Raw genomic sequence first — 16,687 nt, 5'->3', positions numbered from 1 at the left:
TTACAGGTGGATTTTTCAATTTAGGCACCCTGGGGCAATTTTGAAACAGTCACTTAAGTGTAAAATCCATAGGTACTTTTATGTGGGGACACTGTAGCTAATTTCCAAAGGTAAAGCACACCTTTGAAAAATGCCTCAAGTACAAAGTACCAGCAGACTTTGTACATGCCTTTTTGGTATTAACATTTCTAGGGAACATAATACATGTAGATTTGTAAATTCTCTCTAAATGTATTATTTTCTAATCCAGCTTAAAGACAATGTTGTATAAAATGCTACTGATACCTTTAGCTGGATCAAGAGAGGTTAATTTACAGAAAGCCACTTTATCTAGGTAAGTCACTGTTTACCTAAATAAATTGCTCTGAAAATTGACCTTCCTACTTACAGTTTTTTTTAAATTTATGCAGATGCTTAAATATGTTACATAAAAAGCTTATGTTAACCTGATAAACAGTAGCTCGTAAAGCATCTGCTTCTTCAAGATCAGAAGCACTTTTCTCTAACTGTTTATTGTCGAGGACCATTAATGTTCCCAAATAGCGAGATTTCACTGAGCTGCTTTTGGAGACCCCGGTTGTCTTGGTAGATTGCGCAGATTTTATAATCCTACAAAGTATAAAAAAAATATTCAAGTGAGTATCTTGTGAAAAAGTAGTTGCATTAGAATACATAGTTCCACATAGTGTTTTCTAGATTGCAATAAGGCATTACAAAATGTGAAAGTGATAGAAGATAAAGACATTTTGATTCATCTAGACCACGCGCTTCTCTATCTGCTGTAATATTACAGTTCCTATTTGATTCTTGCTTGCATACCAGACTGGCAAGGCCATTATCACTGGTTCCCAGACCTATTCTCATGGACTCCTAGCCAGTCAGCTTTTCAGAATATCTGCAATGAATATGCATAAAACTGATATAAATGCACTACCTCACTTATATAAAAATCTTGAAACTTGAATGGCTAAGGGATCCCCTAGAACAGGTTTGGAAACCTATAGGTCTATAGAACAGGTAACAGAATTCAAGCACGCATGGGATAAACATAAAGGAATCCTATTCAGAAGGAATGGATCCTAAGGAGCTTAGCCGAGAATGGGTGGCAGAGCCGGTGGCGGGAGGCGGGGATAGTGCTGGGCAGACTTATATGGTCTGTGCCAGAGCCGATGGTGGGAGGCGGGACTGGTGGTTGGGAGGCGGGGATAGTGCTGGGCAGACTTACACGGTCTGTGCCCTGAAAAGGACAGGTACAAATCAAGGTAAGGTATACACAAAAAGTAGCACATATGAGTTTATCTTGTTGGGCAGACTGGATGGACCATGAAGGTCTTTTTCTGCCGTCATCTACTATGTTACTTTTAAGCTCATTTTCAAAGCATTTAGACTTACAAAATTGCATAGAAACCTATGGAACTTTGTAAGTCTATGTGCTTTGAAAATGAGCCTCTATGTTATGTTACTATATACTAGGGCCTTGGGAAATTACTGAAGTCTAATCAAGTTGTGCAGAATTAAGGGCTTAATTTACAAACATTTTTCTAACTTCCCAGAATTAGTTTTAGATATCTTAGGCTTTCTACATATACATAAACAACATATTTTAGAACACCAATACACCCAAAATTTAAGAGGCATATTTTCAAAGCACTTTGGGAGGCTAAGTTCCATAGGTTTCTATGGAACTTTGGGAGGCTAAGTGCTTTGAAAATGAGCTTGTTGAAAATTGCACTATATGTTTTTATTCAGAAGTTTTATCTATCTGTGCTTGCACCCACTAAAAGCTTCTCTTTAAACCTGGGGCTTGACAGAGATCTTCAGAGAAGAAATGTACTAACTCCTCTGATGTTCAAAATAATTTCACTTGGGGCAAAATTTGATGCTTATAGGATTGCTTCTTAATTAGTTCTTGTATATATGGGTTAATAAAATCCACAACTTTTATATATAATTGGTGGCACATACAAGTATATTTAGAAAAATAACCACATATACGTACATCTATTTGGATATTTATCTGTCCTTATTATTAAGCCCAAAGCAGAATACATGAAAACATAAATAAAAGGTCAACATAAATATAAAACATCAGCTGCTCTAAGAGAACAACAGTCATTTCAAAATTCAACCCCTCACCTCTCCCTTAGAGAACAGATTGGGATTCAGAAAAGCACTTACAATTTAAATCATCTAAAATAACAAAGATACAAGCAAACTGTTTCACAGAAAAGAAGGCTCTAGTTAAGTAACATATTTTTGGCCTGGTCAAAGCAAACAGACAAACTTCCTGCGAGCATGTCACCCATGAAGCTAAATGCCTTTTTAAGCAGGATATCAAACAGGAAGAACCTAGCAGGTGAAGGAAAGATCAATGATTTAAAATGCACTCTTTGGGCAATAGGTAGCCAATGGAGAGAATTCAAATTGGGGGTTTTTTTTATACCAAGTATTTGACTCTATGCTACTGTCTTATGTTATCCAGTGGCACAAGAATTTAAGGCCTCATAGTTGGGAGGAATTTTGGTTCCCTCTATGGTCAGTAATTTTTAAGAGTTCAGTTTCTTGTGCCTTGGTCTCTATACAGATCAGAATATTTGTGAGAGATTATGGGGCTCATTGTCAAAACAGAAAATGTCCAAAAAATGGCATAACAAGCAGATAGACGTTTTTCTAATAGAAAAATGTCTAAAGCGCATAATCAAAGGAAAAAAACTACCCAAGACTGCTAGTCGTTTACAAGAAAACATTCCAAGATGGAGTGTTCTGTGCCCTAATCAAGGCCAACATGTAATCTTGTAGATCCTGCTGCCAGACATTCTGGGCTGTTTCCTGGCTCTCCTGCTGCAAGCTCCACAGTAACTGGGTACATTCTTGGTGGGCTGTGACACCCTGCCTGTAGTTTCTGCTGCCTGTAGTTGTCCAGCTGCAAATTCTGCACAACCGTCCATAACCGGACACCTGCTTTTGAGATAAGTGGCTTTGGGACAAGCGATTTTTTGATATAACACCATACAGACTGTAATATTTTAGAAATCGCTACAGAGAAGTGACATTTGATAAGACAGACTCCTTCGTCTGAGGCATAGGAGGACCAGTAGCTCTGTCTCCTCCACAGAGAAATTTGGATCCCTTCTCAGAGACATAGCTGGGCACTCTGAAGAAAGCTCCTTCATATGCATACTTTACAAGTAGATGGAACATCCTTTCATTACCACGGATGTTTTGGGACACGGGAACCAGAAAAACAATTGGACATTTATGTAGGATATTTTTGATTTGTGGAAACATTTACCTCTGAACGTCTACGAAATTTTCGGGACATCTTCTTTCAAAACCTTTTTTGGGATATTTTTGAATATTGGAAAACTTTTATTTTTTTTTCTTCCAGGGGTAGGAGCTTTTATATTAAGCTATAAGGTATAATTATAAAGAAAGTACTAGTTACAGTCCATTGGTTAATATATACAGGACAGGAATACTTGCAGATATCTAGGTACCACTGAGCTTATCGTGGCATACAAGTTTTAATTGGAGGAGTGTGGTAGCCGTGTTAGTCCACTCTTAAGGTTATCAATAGAAATCAAACAAAATAAAACACGGAAAAGAAAATAAGATGATACCTTTTTTATTGGACGTAACTTAATACATTTCTTGATTAGCTTTCGAAGGTTGCCCTTCTTCGTCAGATCGGAAATAAGCAAATGTGCTAGCTGACAGTGTATATAAGTGAAAACATTCAAGCATTACTATGACAGTCTGACAGGGTGGGAGGATGGGGGTGAGTAGACCTTTGAAGTCAGAATGATTGAATATTTTAACACCCAACAGAAAGGACTTAACAAGGATCTGGGGTTCCTAGCCCATTATAAACCATAAAGCTGTATTTCTCTGTTGATCACCCCACCCTTCACCTATCCACACCCATCCTGTTAGAATATCAATGATATGCCTTGATGTCCCCATGCATACCTCCGACCCACCCCCATCCTCCCACCCTGTCAGACTGTCATAGTAATGCTTGAATGTTTTCACTTATATACACTGTCAGCTAGCACATTTGCTTATTTCCGATCTGACGAAGAAGGGCAACCTTCGAAAGCTAATCAAGAAATGTATTAAGTTATGTCCAATAAAAAAAGGTATCATCTTATTTTCTTTTCCATGTTTTATTTTGTTTGATTTCTATTGATAAATTTTCATTGGCAACTTATCAGACAAAAAGAAAACTCAGTTGAGAGGATTCAAAATATACATATTTTTGCATCTTTAAATTTTATCATACACTTGCATGGATATTTCAACAAAAAGGTTATTCCTATTTGGAATACTCTCAGTCACAAAAGAAGAAACTGTTGTCTCTTCTTTTGTGTTGACAGAGCAATGTCTGGAAATATCTGGCCTTTAAATCCGCAAAAAACAAAATCTCTACGTTGGAAAAAGTCTCATTATTTTGTCCTTATCAAAGATCAAAGTCAAAACCATTGTAGTTGGAACTGCCTGTTCTCAATAGATGTTTCAAGAAATGTTAAGACCAGTAATTTGTTCTGAAGAGAGGTTCTGAAGAATTCACCAGAGCTTCAGATTGTGAAGGCAATTTAGGTTTAATAGGTAAATAATAAACCTTTGAAACAGGTGGATTAGAAGTTCTGGTAACTTTACTATGTCCCCAACATAATTTTCTATACATCTCTTTAGCGGACCTATTTTTAACTTTGGAAAAATTAATGAAGTGAAAATTTCTATTCTTGGAAATATTTTCCAAAGTTCTATTTTATTATGCAACAAGGTAGTAGCCTTCATGATAGCAGCTCTGTGTTGAGAAGCAGATCCACTGAACTCTGCAAAATATCTATATGAGTTTTAAGAGCTTTAAGCTCTTATTCCTGAGTGTCTAATCTTGTTAAGAGAACCAAATGATTGTGAAAAGAAGAAAGCTGACCAGACAGAATTACCCAATTCCTCAACTGCACCCTAGATAGAATCCAAGGAAATCACCGTCATTGGAGGGAAAAAGTGAAAGTTGGAAGTTCTTCCCTTGATTCTTCTCAAGTGTCCCATTGATCTGAGGGTATTTATGGGACCTATCTGAACAGAGAACGCCACTCCATCTAGCACTCCTAATGTTGCTACTTCTATTTCAGATGCTGATGGGATTTCCACCAACAGTGTCGAATCCCGAGCAAGGGTACATCTTCCGGTGGCCAGGTTAAAAGGAGCCTGCTCTTCACCCGGGCTTAGCGATATCTCTCACACCAAAGAAGTTGCCTTTTCAACTGCCCTTACACACGTTTTCATCAGCATGACCACAGAGGCATTTGCATATGGTTGTGCGCACTGAATATGTCAATCCATTGGACTTGACTTCGGGGCTGGAGTCAAAGCCGAATAACTGGCCCGGCTGCTGCCCTTTCTTTTCTTCCCCATGTGGAGGATGAGGAAATGAAACTGCAGAAAAGCTTTCTGCTCGGCTCTCACAGCTCAAAGGCAGCAGTTACCATCTTGTTCTGCCCACACGATCGTTTGGTTATATATTGTATGAATTATAGAACTTGAAATTCCATGTACTATCACTGCTTCTCTGTTAAGTGCAGACATCAAAAACTTAGTTCCCAAGGATAATCACAATATGGTACAAGGGTTGTTCTTAGTGGCCAAGAGTGTAATGGCTAGAACGTAGAAGCATCCTTCTCCTCCAACTATTTTTATTTATTTATCAAATTTCTATCTCACATTATCTAGAAGAAAATCTAAGCGGGTTACAACAAAAGTATAATACTACACAATACATATAACTAACAACAACACAGTTGGACAAAATGTGGAGAATTTATACTATAGAGAAGCTAGAGCATGAACTGAAAAATCAACCCCTTGATTCTATAAAGGTTGCTCAAATTTAGGCATGATTCTGAGTTGCATGCACAACTACATTAGTTAATGAGTAATTAACACAATAATTGGCTACTAACAATCAATTATTGGAATTGTCACCAACTTGGGGTTGTACAGGCAATTGCCTATGTGCAATTCTGTAAAGACCTGAACCTAAACTTTCTCATGTGCAACCCAAAAGGGGGCTTGGTATTCAGAAAGTTATGCACAGTGTTACTGAATTTGGGGATTGTGCGTCCAACTTATGCACCAAGATTCACACCAGGTTTCAGTTGGTGAAAGTCCTTGTGCCCAAAGTTGGGCACAGAAACCCGCACTAAGCACTATTCTATAAAAAGCACTCAGCACACAGCACTGTTTATAGAATAGGACTTGAGTGTGGATTTTTTGGCACCATTTACTGAATTCAGCCCCAAAAGTCACAATTTGATAAGAACTGGCTTGCATTTTTGCATTATGCTAAACAGATGTAATTTGTGTGTGATAGTCAGAGCTAGAAGATCATTTGAGTGGGGTCCAAATGGGTTGGAGTGAGTGTAGGAAGGGAAGGTAAGGAATAGGTTGGGTTCACAGAGGGTTAAGGTTAAAGAGGTCACCTGTAAAAGTCTCTATTTCTTTTTTCTTGAGAAATGCTTTGTCCTTCATGCATATGGCTCTTTACCCCAGTCACTTCCCTCTTGTTTCACAACCTTGGGTAGAGAGGCATAGAACAGCAAACAAAACAAAACAAAAACCAACCAAAAACCCAGAATCACAATGGGAGCCACTCCAGAGGTCTTCAAGGGTTGCCATTGGCTCCCGGGCCTTGCATTGAAGAATACTGTCGTAGCCAGTACTAAACTGGCTCATTGCACTGACTATTTCAACTATAACAAGGTACCTAGGAGTCTTGTTGGACTCTCAAATGAGTTTTTGTCCTCATTCATCAAGCTGTACAGATTGTCTTTCACAAGTTACAGACACTCACTCCACTGTCTTAAGCCCTTATTTGTGAATACTGATTTTCAGACAGTTCTTTAGAACCATAATATTTCCATATTTCCAGCTCTCTCTACCTGGAGTTACCTAGTGTTGCTCTTCATGCATAGAATGCCACAGCCTACATTTTGATGGGCTATGAACCACATTTCACCTCATCTTTCTATGATATATTGTTTCCTTTTCATATTTAATTTCAGGTACTGGTTAATACCCGGTAGTGATCATTTCTGTGTTAAATGCACAGCTGCCCTCCCCGAAGTTCTGGGAACACCCTAACAGTTAACATGTAGGTTTTGCACTTAACTTTGACTATTAACATATGATAAGTGCAAAACCTTAACACAAGTTAGTGAATAGGCCCCTTCAGAGAAAAAAGGTAGACCATTGTTGGTGTCAGAATGGGGTGGGCCACATCCCTAACCAAGGGGCCTATGTTCAAAGTCCAATACCACTAAGATAGCAGACACCGATATAATGTGGAAAAATTATTTTGCACTCTAGTTGAATTTCGGACCACACTCTGAGGCAACGAATTGCGAAACATGCCGCATGTAGGAGGAGGCGTCCATGTACTACATTCTATGTAATTCTATGCGAAAGATATGCAAGCGATACAAATTGAAGCTGTAAAGCGTTTTAAAGTATTTTGATACAAGTTGAAAAATATTTTCTAAGACTAAAGTTCAAGATAGTTGGAATACAAAAAGAAGTTTGGATCTGAGTGATGTTATAAACAGATTTAAAGATTGAACAGCTGGGTTGAAGATTATTTATATACAAAACTCAATTCCAACATTAAAAGCAATTTGTACCAGACTAGCTCACATATCAATGTGCGCAGGATATTCAGAGTGCATACATAGGTGTTATAAATCATTCTAGTAAACAGCTTCACCCCCCTGAGATGAAGTGTAGATGTTTCTCTGTGCTAACAGTGTCCTTGATCTTTCATCACTGTCCATGGGCTGATAGAGAAACAGTAAATGTCCAAACAGCCATCTTACTCTTGTTCACACAGATGGCTCTAGCATGGGTATTAACACGCATGCCAAAGATTGCTGTAAATTGTATTGAAATGCATTCAAATGGATGTAAATGAGGTCAGTTAGTATTTCTTTCCAATGCTCAAACAGAAATGCTGCAATACGCAGAAGTAAATGCTGGCTTTAACACTGAAAACTTAACTTCAGCTAAGGGGTGGTGTTGTTTATTGTCAATTTAGTAAATTAAACTGCAGGTTTTGTCCTCTTTTGCAAAGGGAAGGAAGCCCGTGCAAGTTTTAAGTGCAGTAGTGAGAAACAAATGTGAGTCTGAGCAAAACTGAAAATGAAAGCACATACTGGCACCTGTTATCCTGTGCTTAAATATGAGCCTTTCAAAAATGTAAGTGCAAACAAGTTTTGAAAGGCTCACAGTGCCAATGTGTGCTTGCACTTCCAGTTTTTTTGTCTGGACAGGTACACAAGTGCCGTGTTACCGCAATCAATTTATGCGCATGTGCCAGGCATTTTCTTCCCCCTACTTTCAGTTTACTAGTGTTATTTTCCGATCTGACGAAGAAGGGCAACCTTCGAAAGCTAATCAAGAAATGTATTAAGTTATGTCCAATAAAAAAGGTATCATCTTATTTTCTTTTCCATGTTTTATTTTGTTTGATTTCTATTGATAACCTTGAGTGGACTAACACGGCTACCACTCTCCTCTACTTAAGTTTACTAGTGCAAATTAAAGCTTGCATTATCATTTGCATAGAATTTCTTCTGAGCACTGCTTTGCTATGTTTCTGCGTTCGTCCTGCACTATGGACTTTTGTGTTATGTCCAGCAACAATGGTGATTACCAGCAACACCAGTAACTGGGAAGAAAAACCAGTGCAGGGCAGACCTACTGTCTGTGCCCTGAAAATGGCAAGGACAAATCAAGGTCAGGTATACATATGTAGTATCACATACCATGTGTAATGAGTTTATCTTGTTGGGCAGACGGCATGGACCATACAGGTCTTTATCTGTCATCATCTAATTGGGTACTAATGGGCTCATTTTCAAAAGAGAAAAACGTCCAAAAAGTGGCATGTCTGCATCTGGACGTTTTTCTCACAAAAACATCCAAGTCAGCATTTTGAAAAGATATTTTTAGATGTTTTTCTCTAAAGTCCACCAGAAGTGCGTACAAATCTCAAGGGGAAGTGCCAGGGTGTGTGTTCAGGGCGGAACTTGGGCGTTCCTAAGACAGATGTTTTTCAGCCATAATGGAACAAGACAAAACCGTCCAGGACTAAAACTTAGACGTTTTGAGCTAGACCTGTTTTTATTACGAATAAGGCACAAAAAGGTGCCCTAAACAACCAGATGACCACTGGAGGGAATCAAGAATGACCTCCCCTTATTCCCCTAGTGGACACTAACCCCCTCCCATCCCCAAAAATGTGATGAAAAACATTACTTACCAACCTCTATGCCAACCTCAGATGTTATACTCAGGACCATTAGAATAGCATGCAGGTCCCTGGAGGAGTCTAGTGCTGGGTGCAGTGCACTGCAGACAGGTGGACCCAGGCTCCTACCTCACCCTACCTGTTACACTTGAGGAGGACACTGTGAGCCCCCCAAAACTCAAAAGAAACCCACTGTACCTACATATAGGTGCCCCCTTCACCTGTAAGGGCTATGGTAGTGGTGTACAGTTGGGGGTAGTGAGTTTTGGGGGGGCTCAGCATACAAGGTAAGGGAGCAATGGTAGGGTATGATACATACCTGTAGCAGTTGTTCTCCGAGGACAGCAGGCTGATTGTTCTCACGACTGGGTTGACGTCCGCGGCAGCCCCCACCAACCGGAAGAAGCTTCGCGGGACGGTCGGCACGCAGGGCACGCCCACCGCGCATGCGCGGCCGTCTTCCCGCCCGTGCGCGACCGCTCCCGCCAGTTGAATGACTAGCAAAAGATGAAACACACAACTCCAAAGGGGAGGAGGGAGGGTAGGTGAGAACAATCAGCCTGCTGTCCTCGGAGAACAACTGCTACAGGTATGTATCATACCCTTTCTCCGAGGACAAGCAGGCTGCTTGTTCTCACGACTGGGGTATCCCTAGCTCTCAGGCTCACTCAAAACAAAAACCCAGGTCAATTGAACCTCGCAACGGCGAGGGAACAACAGAAATTGACCTACGAAGAACAACTAACTGAGAGTGCAGCCTGACCAGAATAAATTCGGGTCCTGGAGGGTGGAGTTGGATTTACACCCCAAACAGATTCTGCAGCACCGACTGCCCGAACCGACTGTCGCGTCGGGTATCCTGCTGGAGGCAGTAATGAGATGTGAATGTGTGGACAGATGACCACGTCGCAGCCTTGCAGATCTCTTCAATAGTGGCTGACTTCAAGTGGGCCACCGACGCTGCCATGGCTCTGACACTATGAGCCGTGACATGACCCTCAAGAGTCAGCCCAGCCTGGGCGTAAGTGAAGGAAATGCAGTCTGCTAGCCAATTGGAGATGGTGCGTTTCCCGACAGCGACCCCTAGCCTGTTAGGGTCGAAAGAAATAAACAATTGGGCGGACTGTCTGTTGGGCTGTGTCCGCTCCAAGTAGAAGGCCAATGCTCTCTTGCAGTCCAATGTGTGCAACTGACGTTCAGCAGGGCGGGTATGCGGCCTGGGGAAGAATGTTGGCAAGACAATTGACTGGTTAAGATGGAACTCCGACACCACCTTCGGCAGGAACTTTGGGTGGGTGCGGAGCACTACTCTGTTGTGATGAAATTTGGTATATGGAGCATGAGCTACCAGGGCTTGAAGCTCACTGACCCTACGAGCTGAAGTAACTGCCACCAAGAAAATGACCTTCCAGGTCAAGTACTTCAGATGGCAGGTATTCAGTGGCTCAAAAGGAGGTTTCATCAGCTGGGTGAGGACGACGTTGAGATCCCATGACACAGTAGGAGGCTTGATAGGGGGCTTTGACAAAAGCAAACCTCTCATGAATCGAACGACTAAAGGCTCTCCAGAGATGGCTTTACCTTCCACACGATAATGGTAAGCACTAATCGCACTAAGGTGATTCCTTACTGAGTTGGTCTTGAGGCCGGACTCTGATAAGTGTAGAAGGTATTCAAGCAGGTTCTGTGCAGGGCAAGAACGAGGTTCTAGGGCCTTGCTCTCACACCAAACGACAAACCTCCTCCACTTGAAAAAGTAACTCTTTTTAGTGGAATCCTTCCTAGAGGCAAGCAAGACCCGGGAGACACCCTCAGACAGACCCAACGCAGCGAAGTCTACGCCCTCAACATCCAGGCCGTGAGAGCCAGGGATTGAAGGTTGGGGTGCAGCAACGCTCCGTCGTTCTGCGAAATGAGAGTCGGAAAACACTCCAATCTCCACGGTTCTTCGGAGGACAACTCCAGAAGAAGAGGGAACCAGATCTGACGGGGCCAAAAGGGCGCTATCAGAATCATGGTGCCGCGGTCTTGCTTGAGCTTCAGTAAGGTCTTCCCCACCAAAGGTATGGGAGGATAAGCATACAGGAGGCCGGTCCCCCAATGAAGGAGAAAGGCATCTGACGCTAGCCTGCCGTGTGTCTGAAGCCTGGAACAGAACAGAGGCAGCTTGTGGTTGGTCTGAGAGGCGAAAAGATCCACCGAGGGGGTGCCCCACTCTCGGAAGATCTTGCGTACCACTCTGGAATGGAGCGACCACTCGTGCGGTTGCATGACTCTGCTCAGTCTGTCGGCCAGACTGTTGTTTACGCCTGCCAGGTACGTGGCTTGGAGAAGCATGCCGAACCGACACGCCCAACGCCACATACCGACGGCTTCCTGACACAGGGGGCGAGATCCGGTGCCCCCCTGCTTGTTGACGTAATACATTGCAACCTGATTGTCTGTCCGAATTTGGATAATTTGGCAGGACAGCCGATCTCTGAAAGCCTTCAGTGCGTTCCAGATCGCTCGGAGCTCCAGGAGGTTGATCTGCAGATCCTTTTCCTGGAGGGACCACAGACCCTGGGTGTGAAGCCCATCGACATGGGCTCCCCACCCCAGGCGAGATGCATCCGTCGTCAGCACTTTCGTGGGCTGCGGAATTTGGAATGGACGTCCCAGGGTCAAATTGGTCCGTATGGTCCACCAGAGCAGTGAAGTGCGGCAACTGGTGGAGAGGCGGATGACATCCTCTAGATTCCCGGTGGCTTGGAACCACTGGGAAGCTAGGGTCCATTGAGCAGATCTCATGTGAAGACGAGCCATGGGAGTCACATGAACTGTGGAGGCCATATGACCCAGAAGTCTCAACATCTGCCGAGCTGTGATCTGCTGAGACGCTCTGGTCTGCGAAGCCAGGGCCAAGAGATTGGTGGCCCTCGCTTCGGGAAGGTAGGCCTGAACCGTCTGGGAATTCAGCAGCGCTCCTATGAATTCCAGAGACTGAGTTGGCTGGAGATGGGACTTTGGGTAATTTATCACAAACCCCAGCAGCTCCAGAAGTTGAATAGTGCACTGCATGGACCGGAGGGCTCCTGCCTCCGAGGTGTTCTTGACCAGCCAATCGTCGAGATATGGGAACACGTGCACTCCCAGCTTGCGTAGGTAGGCCGCTACCACCACGAGGCACTTTGTAAACACTCGTGGGGCAGAGGCGAGCCCAAAGGGCAGCACACAATACTGAAAGTGCCGTGCGCCCAGGCGGAATCTGAGATACTGTCTGTGAGCTGGCAGTATCGGGATGTGAGTGTATGCGTCCTTTAAATCCAGGGAACATAGCCAATCGTTTTTCTGAATCATTGGCAGAAGGGTGCCCAAGGAAAGCATCCTGAACTTTTCTTTGACCAGGAATTTGTTCAGGCCTCTCAGGTCTAGGATGGGACGCATCCCCCCTGTTTTCTTTTCCACAAGGAAGTACCTGAAATAGAATCCCTGCCCTTCCTGCCCGGGTGGTACGGGCTCGACCGCATTGGCGCTGAGAAGGGCGGAGAGTTCCTCTGCAAGTACCTGCTTGTGATGGGAGCTGAAAGACTGAGCTCCCGGAGGACAATTTGGAGGCAGGGAGGTCAAATTCAGGGCGTATCCGCACCGCACTATTTGGAGAACCCACTGGTCGGAGGTTATGAGAGGCCACCTTTGGTGAAAGAATTTTAACCTCCCTCCGACCGGCAGGTCGTCCGGTACGGACACTTGTAGGGCGGCTATGTTCCCGTGGATCCAGTCAAAAGCCCGTCCCCGGCTTTTGCTGTGGAGGCGCAGGGGGCTGCTTAGGCGCACGCTGTTGACGGGAACGAGCGCGCTGGGGCTGTCCCTGTGCCTGACGAGGCCTTCGGGCCGGCTGGTTGTACCTACGCTTCGCAAAAGAATAGGGTGCAGCCTGCCGAGCCCGGGAAAAACGCCCGCCCGCGGGGGCGGGTGCTGAAGGCGCCCGGTGGGAGAGCTTGTCGAGAGCGGTTTCCCGCTGATGCAGTTGGTCAACCATCTGCTCGACCTTCTCGCCAAAAATATTATCCCCTCGGCAAGGGACGTCAGCCAGTCTCTGCTGGGTGCGGTTGTCCAGGTCAGAGGCACGCAGCCATGAGAGCCTGCGCATCACTATACCTTGGGCCGCAGCACGAGATGCCACGTCACAGGTGTCAAAAATCCCCCTGGACAGGAACTTTCTGCACGCCTTCAGCTGCCTGACCACCTCCTGATATGGCCTGGACTGCTCCGGCGGGAGCTTATCGACCAGGTCCGCCAGCTGTTGCACATTGGTCCGCATGTGGATGCTCATATACAGTGGGGGAAATAAGTATTTGATCCCTTGCTGATTTTGTAAGTTTGCCCACTGACAAAGACATGAGCAGCCCATAATTGAAGGGTAGGTTATTGGTAACAGTGAGAGATAGCACATCACAAATTAAATCCGGAAAATCACATTGTGGAAAGTATATGAATTTATTTGCATTCTGCAGAGGGAAATAAGTATTTGATCCCCCACCAACCAGTAAGAGATCTGGCCCCTACAGACCAGGTAGATGCTCCAAATCAACTCGTTACCTGCATGACAGACAGCTGTCGGCAATGGTCACCTGTATGAAAGACACCTGTCCACAGACTCAGTGAATCAGTCAGACTCTAACCTCTACAAAATGGCCAAGAGCAAGGAGCTGTCTAAGGATGTCAGGGACAAGATCATACACCTGCACAAGGCTGGAATGGGCTACAAAACCATCAGTAAGACTCTGGGCGAGAAGGAGACAACTGTTGGTGCCATAGTAAGAAAATGGAAGAAGTACAAAATGACTGTCAATCGACAAAGATCTGGGGCTCCACGCAAAATCTCACCTCGTGGGGTATCCTTGATCATGAGGAAGGTTAGAAATCAGCCTACAACTACAAGGGGGGAACTTGTCAATGATCTCAAGGCAGCTGGGACCACTGTCACCACGAAAACCATTGGTAACACATTACGACATAACGGATTGCAATCCTGCAGTGCCCGCAAGGTCCCCCTGCTCCGGAAGGCACATGTGACGGCCCGTCTGAAGTTTGCCAGTGAACACCTGGATGATGCCGAGAGTGATTGGGAGAAGGTGCTGTGGTCAGATGAGACAAAAATTGAGCTCTTTGGCATGAACTCAACTCGCCGTGTTTGGAGGAAGAGAAATGCTGTCTATGACCCAAAGAACACCGTCCCCACTGTCAAGCATGGAGGTGGAAATGTTATGTTTTGGGGGTGTTTCTCTGCTAAGGGCACAGGACTACTTCACCGCATCAATGGGAGAATGGATGGGGCCATGTACCGTACAATTCTGAGTGACAACCTCCTTCCCTCCGCCAGGGCCTTAAAAATGGGTCGTGGCTGGGTCTTCCAGCACGACAATGACCCAAAACATACAGCCAAGGCAACAAAGGAGTGGCTCAGGAAGAAGCACATTAGGGTCATGGAGTGGCCTAGCCAGTCACCAGACCTTAATCCCATTGAAAACTTATGGAGGGAGCTGAAGCTGCGAGTTGCCAAGCGACAGCCCAGAACTCTTAATGATTTAGAGATGATCTGCAAAGAGGAGTGGACCAAAATTCCTCCTGACATGTGTGCAAACCTCATCATCAACTACAGAAGACGTCTGACCGCTGTGCTTGCCAACAAGGGTTTTGCCACCAAGTATTAGGTCTTGTTTGCCAGAGGGATTAAATACTTATTTCCCTCTGCAGAATGCAAATAAATTCATATACTTTCCACAATGTGATTTTCCGGATTTAATTTGTGATGTGCTATCTCTCACTGTTACCAATAACCTACCCTTCAATTATGGGCTGCTCATGTCTTTGTCAGTGGGCAAACTTACAAAATCAGCAAGGGATCAAATACTTATTTCCCCCACTGTAGAGCAGGTAAGATTGGATGCGGGTCACGAGCATGGAGGATTGGTAGGCCTTCCTCCCAAATGAGTCCAGAGTGCGAGACTCCCGCCCCGGGGGCGCCGAGGCGGTATCCCTCGAACTCCGTGCCCTCTTGAGAGCAGAATCCACGACCGCTCAATCATGGGGCAACTGGGGCCGCATGAGCTCTGGGTCAGAGTGGATCCTGTACTGGGACTCTGCTTTCTTGGGAATGGTGGGGTTAGTTAGTGGTCGCACCCAGTTCCGAAGCAGCGTCTCCTTCAGGACATTGTGCAGCGGTACCGTGGAGGACTCTCTAGGTGGTGATGGATAGTCGAGGACCTCGAGCATCTCGGCCCTCGGCTCTTCCACAGAGACCACGGGAAAGGGAATGCTTATAGACATATCCCGCACAAAGGAGGCAAAGGAGAGACTCTCAGGAGGTGAGAGCTTCCTCTCCGGTGACGGCGTGGGGTCCGAGGGAAGGCCCGTAGACTCCTCTGAGGAGAAATATCTCGGGTCCTCCTCTTCCCCCCACGAGTCCTCATCCTCGGTATCGGACATTAGCTCATGTAGCTGAGTCCGGTACCGGGCCCGGCTCGACGTCGAGGCACCGAGGTCTCGGTGTCGTCGAGCGGTGGACTCCCGCGCCGGCGGGGACGGAGCTCCCTCCATCGACGTCGACGGGGACTCCACCTGCGTGGCGGTCGAGACCGGCACCGCAAGCGGCGGCGGTGTCGACAGCCCCGGCGCCGGACTAGAGCTCGCCGGCGCCACAGTCATCGGCGCCGGGGGCGCAAGCACCCCCGACGCCGGCACAGCCTGGCGCATCAGCCCTTCCAGGATCCCCGGAAGGATGGCTCTGAGGCACTCGTCCAGGCCCGCTGCCGGGAAAGGCGGTGGGGCCGGTAAGGGTGTCGGTGCCAGAAGCTGCTGGGGGCCAGGAGACGGCACCGAGGTGCCGGAACCCCGACGCGTCGGTACCTCCACCACCGACGGAGATCTCTCCTCTCTGCGATGACGCTTCGGCGTCGACTCCTCTTCAGGGTGCACCGAGGGCTCCCGGTGACGGCGCTTCTTATCTTTTTTCCGGTGCACGTCACCGGCGCCGGAGGGCATGGAGGAGGAGGAGGTCGATCCCCCTCGGTCTCGAGGTACCGGGTCCGACAGGGTTCGGTCCCGTGGCTCACGAGCTGAGGGAGTGACCGGGGCCGACTGCCCACGCGGCCTCTCAACCCCACTCTCACCGGCGGACCGGCGGGTCGACGGGACCTGTTCTCCTGGGGTCGCTGCCATCGGTGCCGATGTCTCGGGCATCGATACCGGTACCGAAGACCCGGCCTTCGATACCGATGCCGTCGAGGTCGACGTCGAGGGGCCGGCGCAAGTTCCAAAAAGACGGTCCCGCAGAACTTGCCTCGCAACCTGAGTCCGTTTCCGGAGACCGAGACACAGCGCGCACGACTTGAG

At 45.9% G+C, this 16,687-nt stretch overlaps 1 protein-coding gene across 3 annotated transcripts in view; it reads right to left on the bottom strand.

Annotated features, from left to right (window-relative positions):
• The window catches only part of MAP9 (microtubule associated protein 9), a 244,704-nt gene that overhangs the window by 111,596 nt on the left and 116,421 nt on the right, over positions 1 to 16,687 (bottom strand). For all 3 annotated transcript variants that reach the window (XM_030191616.1, XM_030191617.1, XM_030191618.1), the window contains exon 9: positions 447 to 609. In XM_030191616.1, coding sequence (XP_030047476.1) covers positions 447 to 609 — 163 coding nt within the window. The remainder of the gene's footprint in view (positions 1 to 446; positions 610 to 16,687) is intronic.

The sequence above is a fragment of the Microcaecilia unicolor genome, chromosome 2, assembly GCF_901765095.1.
Source record: "Microcaecilia unicolor chromosome 2, aMicUni1.1, whole genome shotgun sequence".
NCBI classification, from domain to species: Eukaryota; Metazoa; Chordata; class Amphibia; order Gymnophiona; family Siphonopidae; genus Microcaecilia; species Microcaecilia unicolor.
Note: the sequence above shows the minus strand (reverse complement) of the source record. Positions and strands in the feature narration are given on the sequence as shown.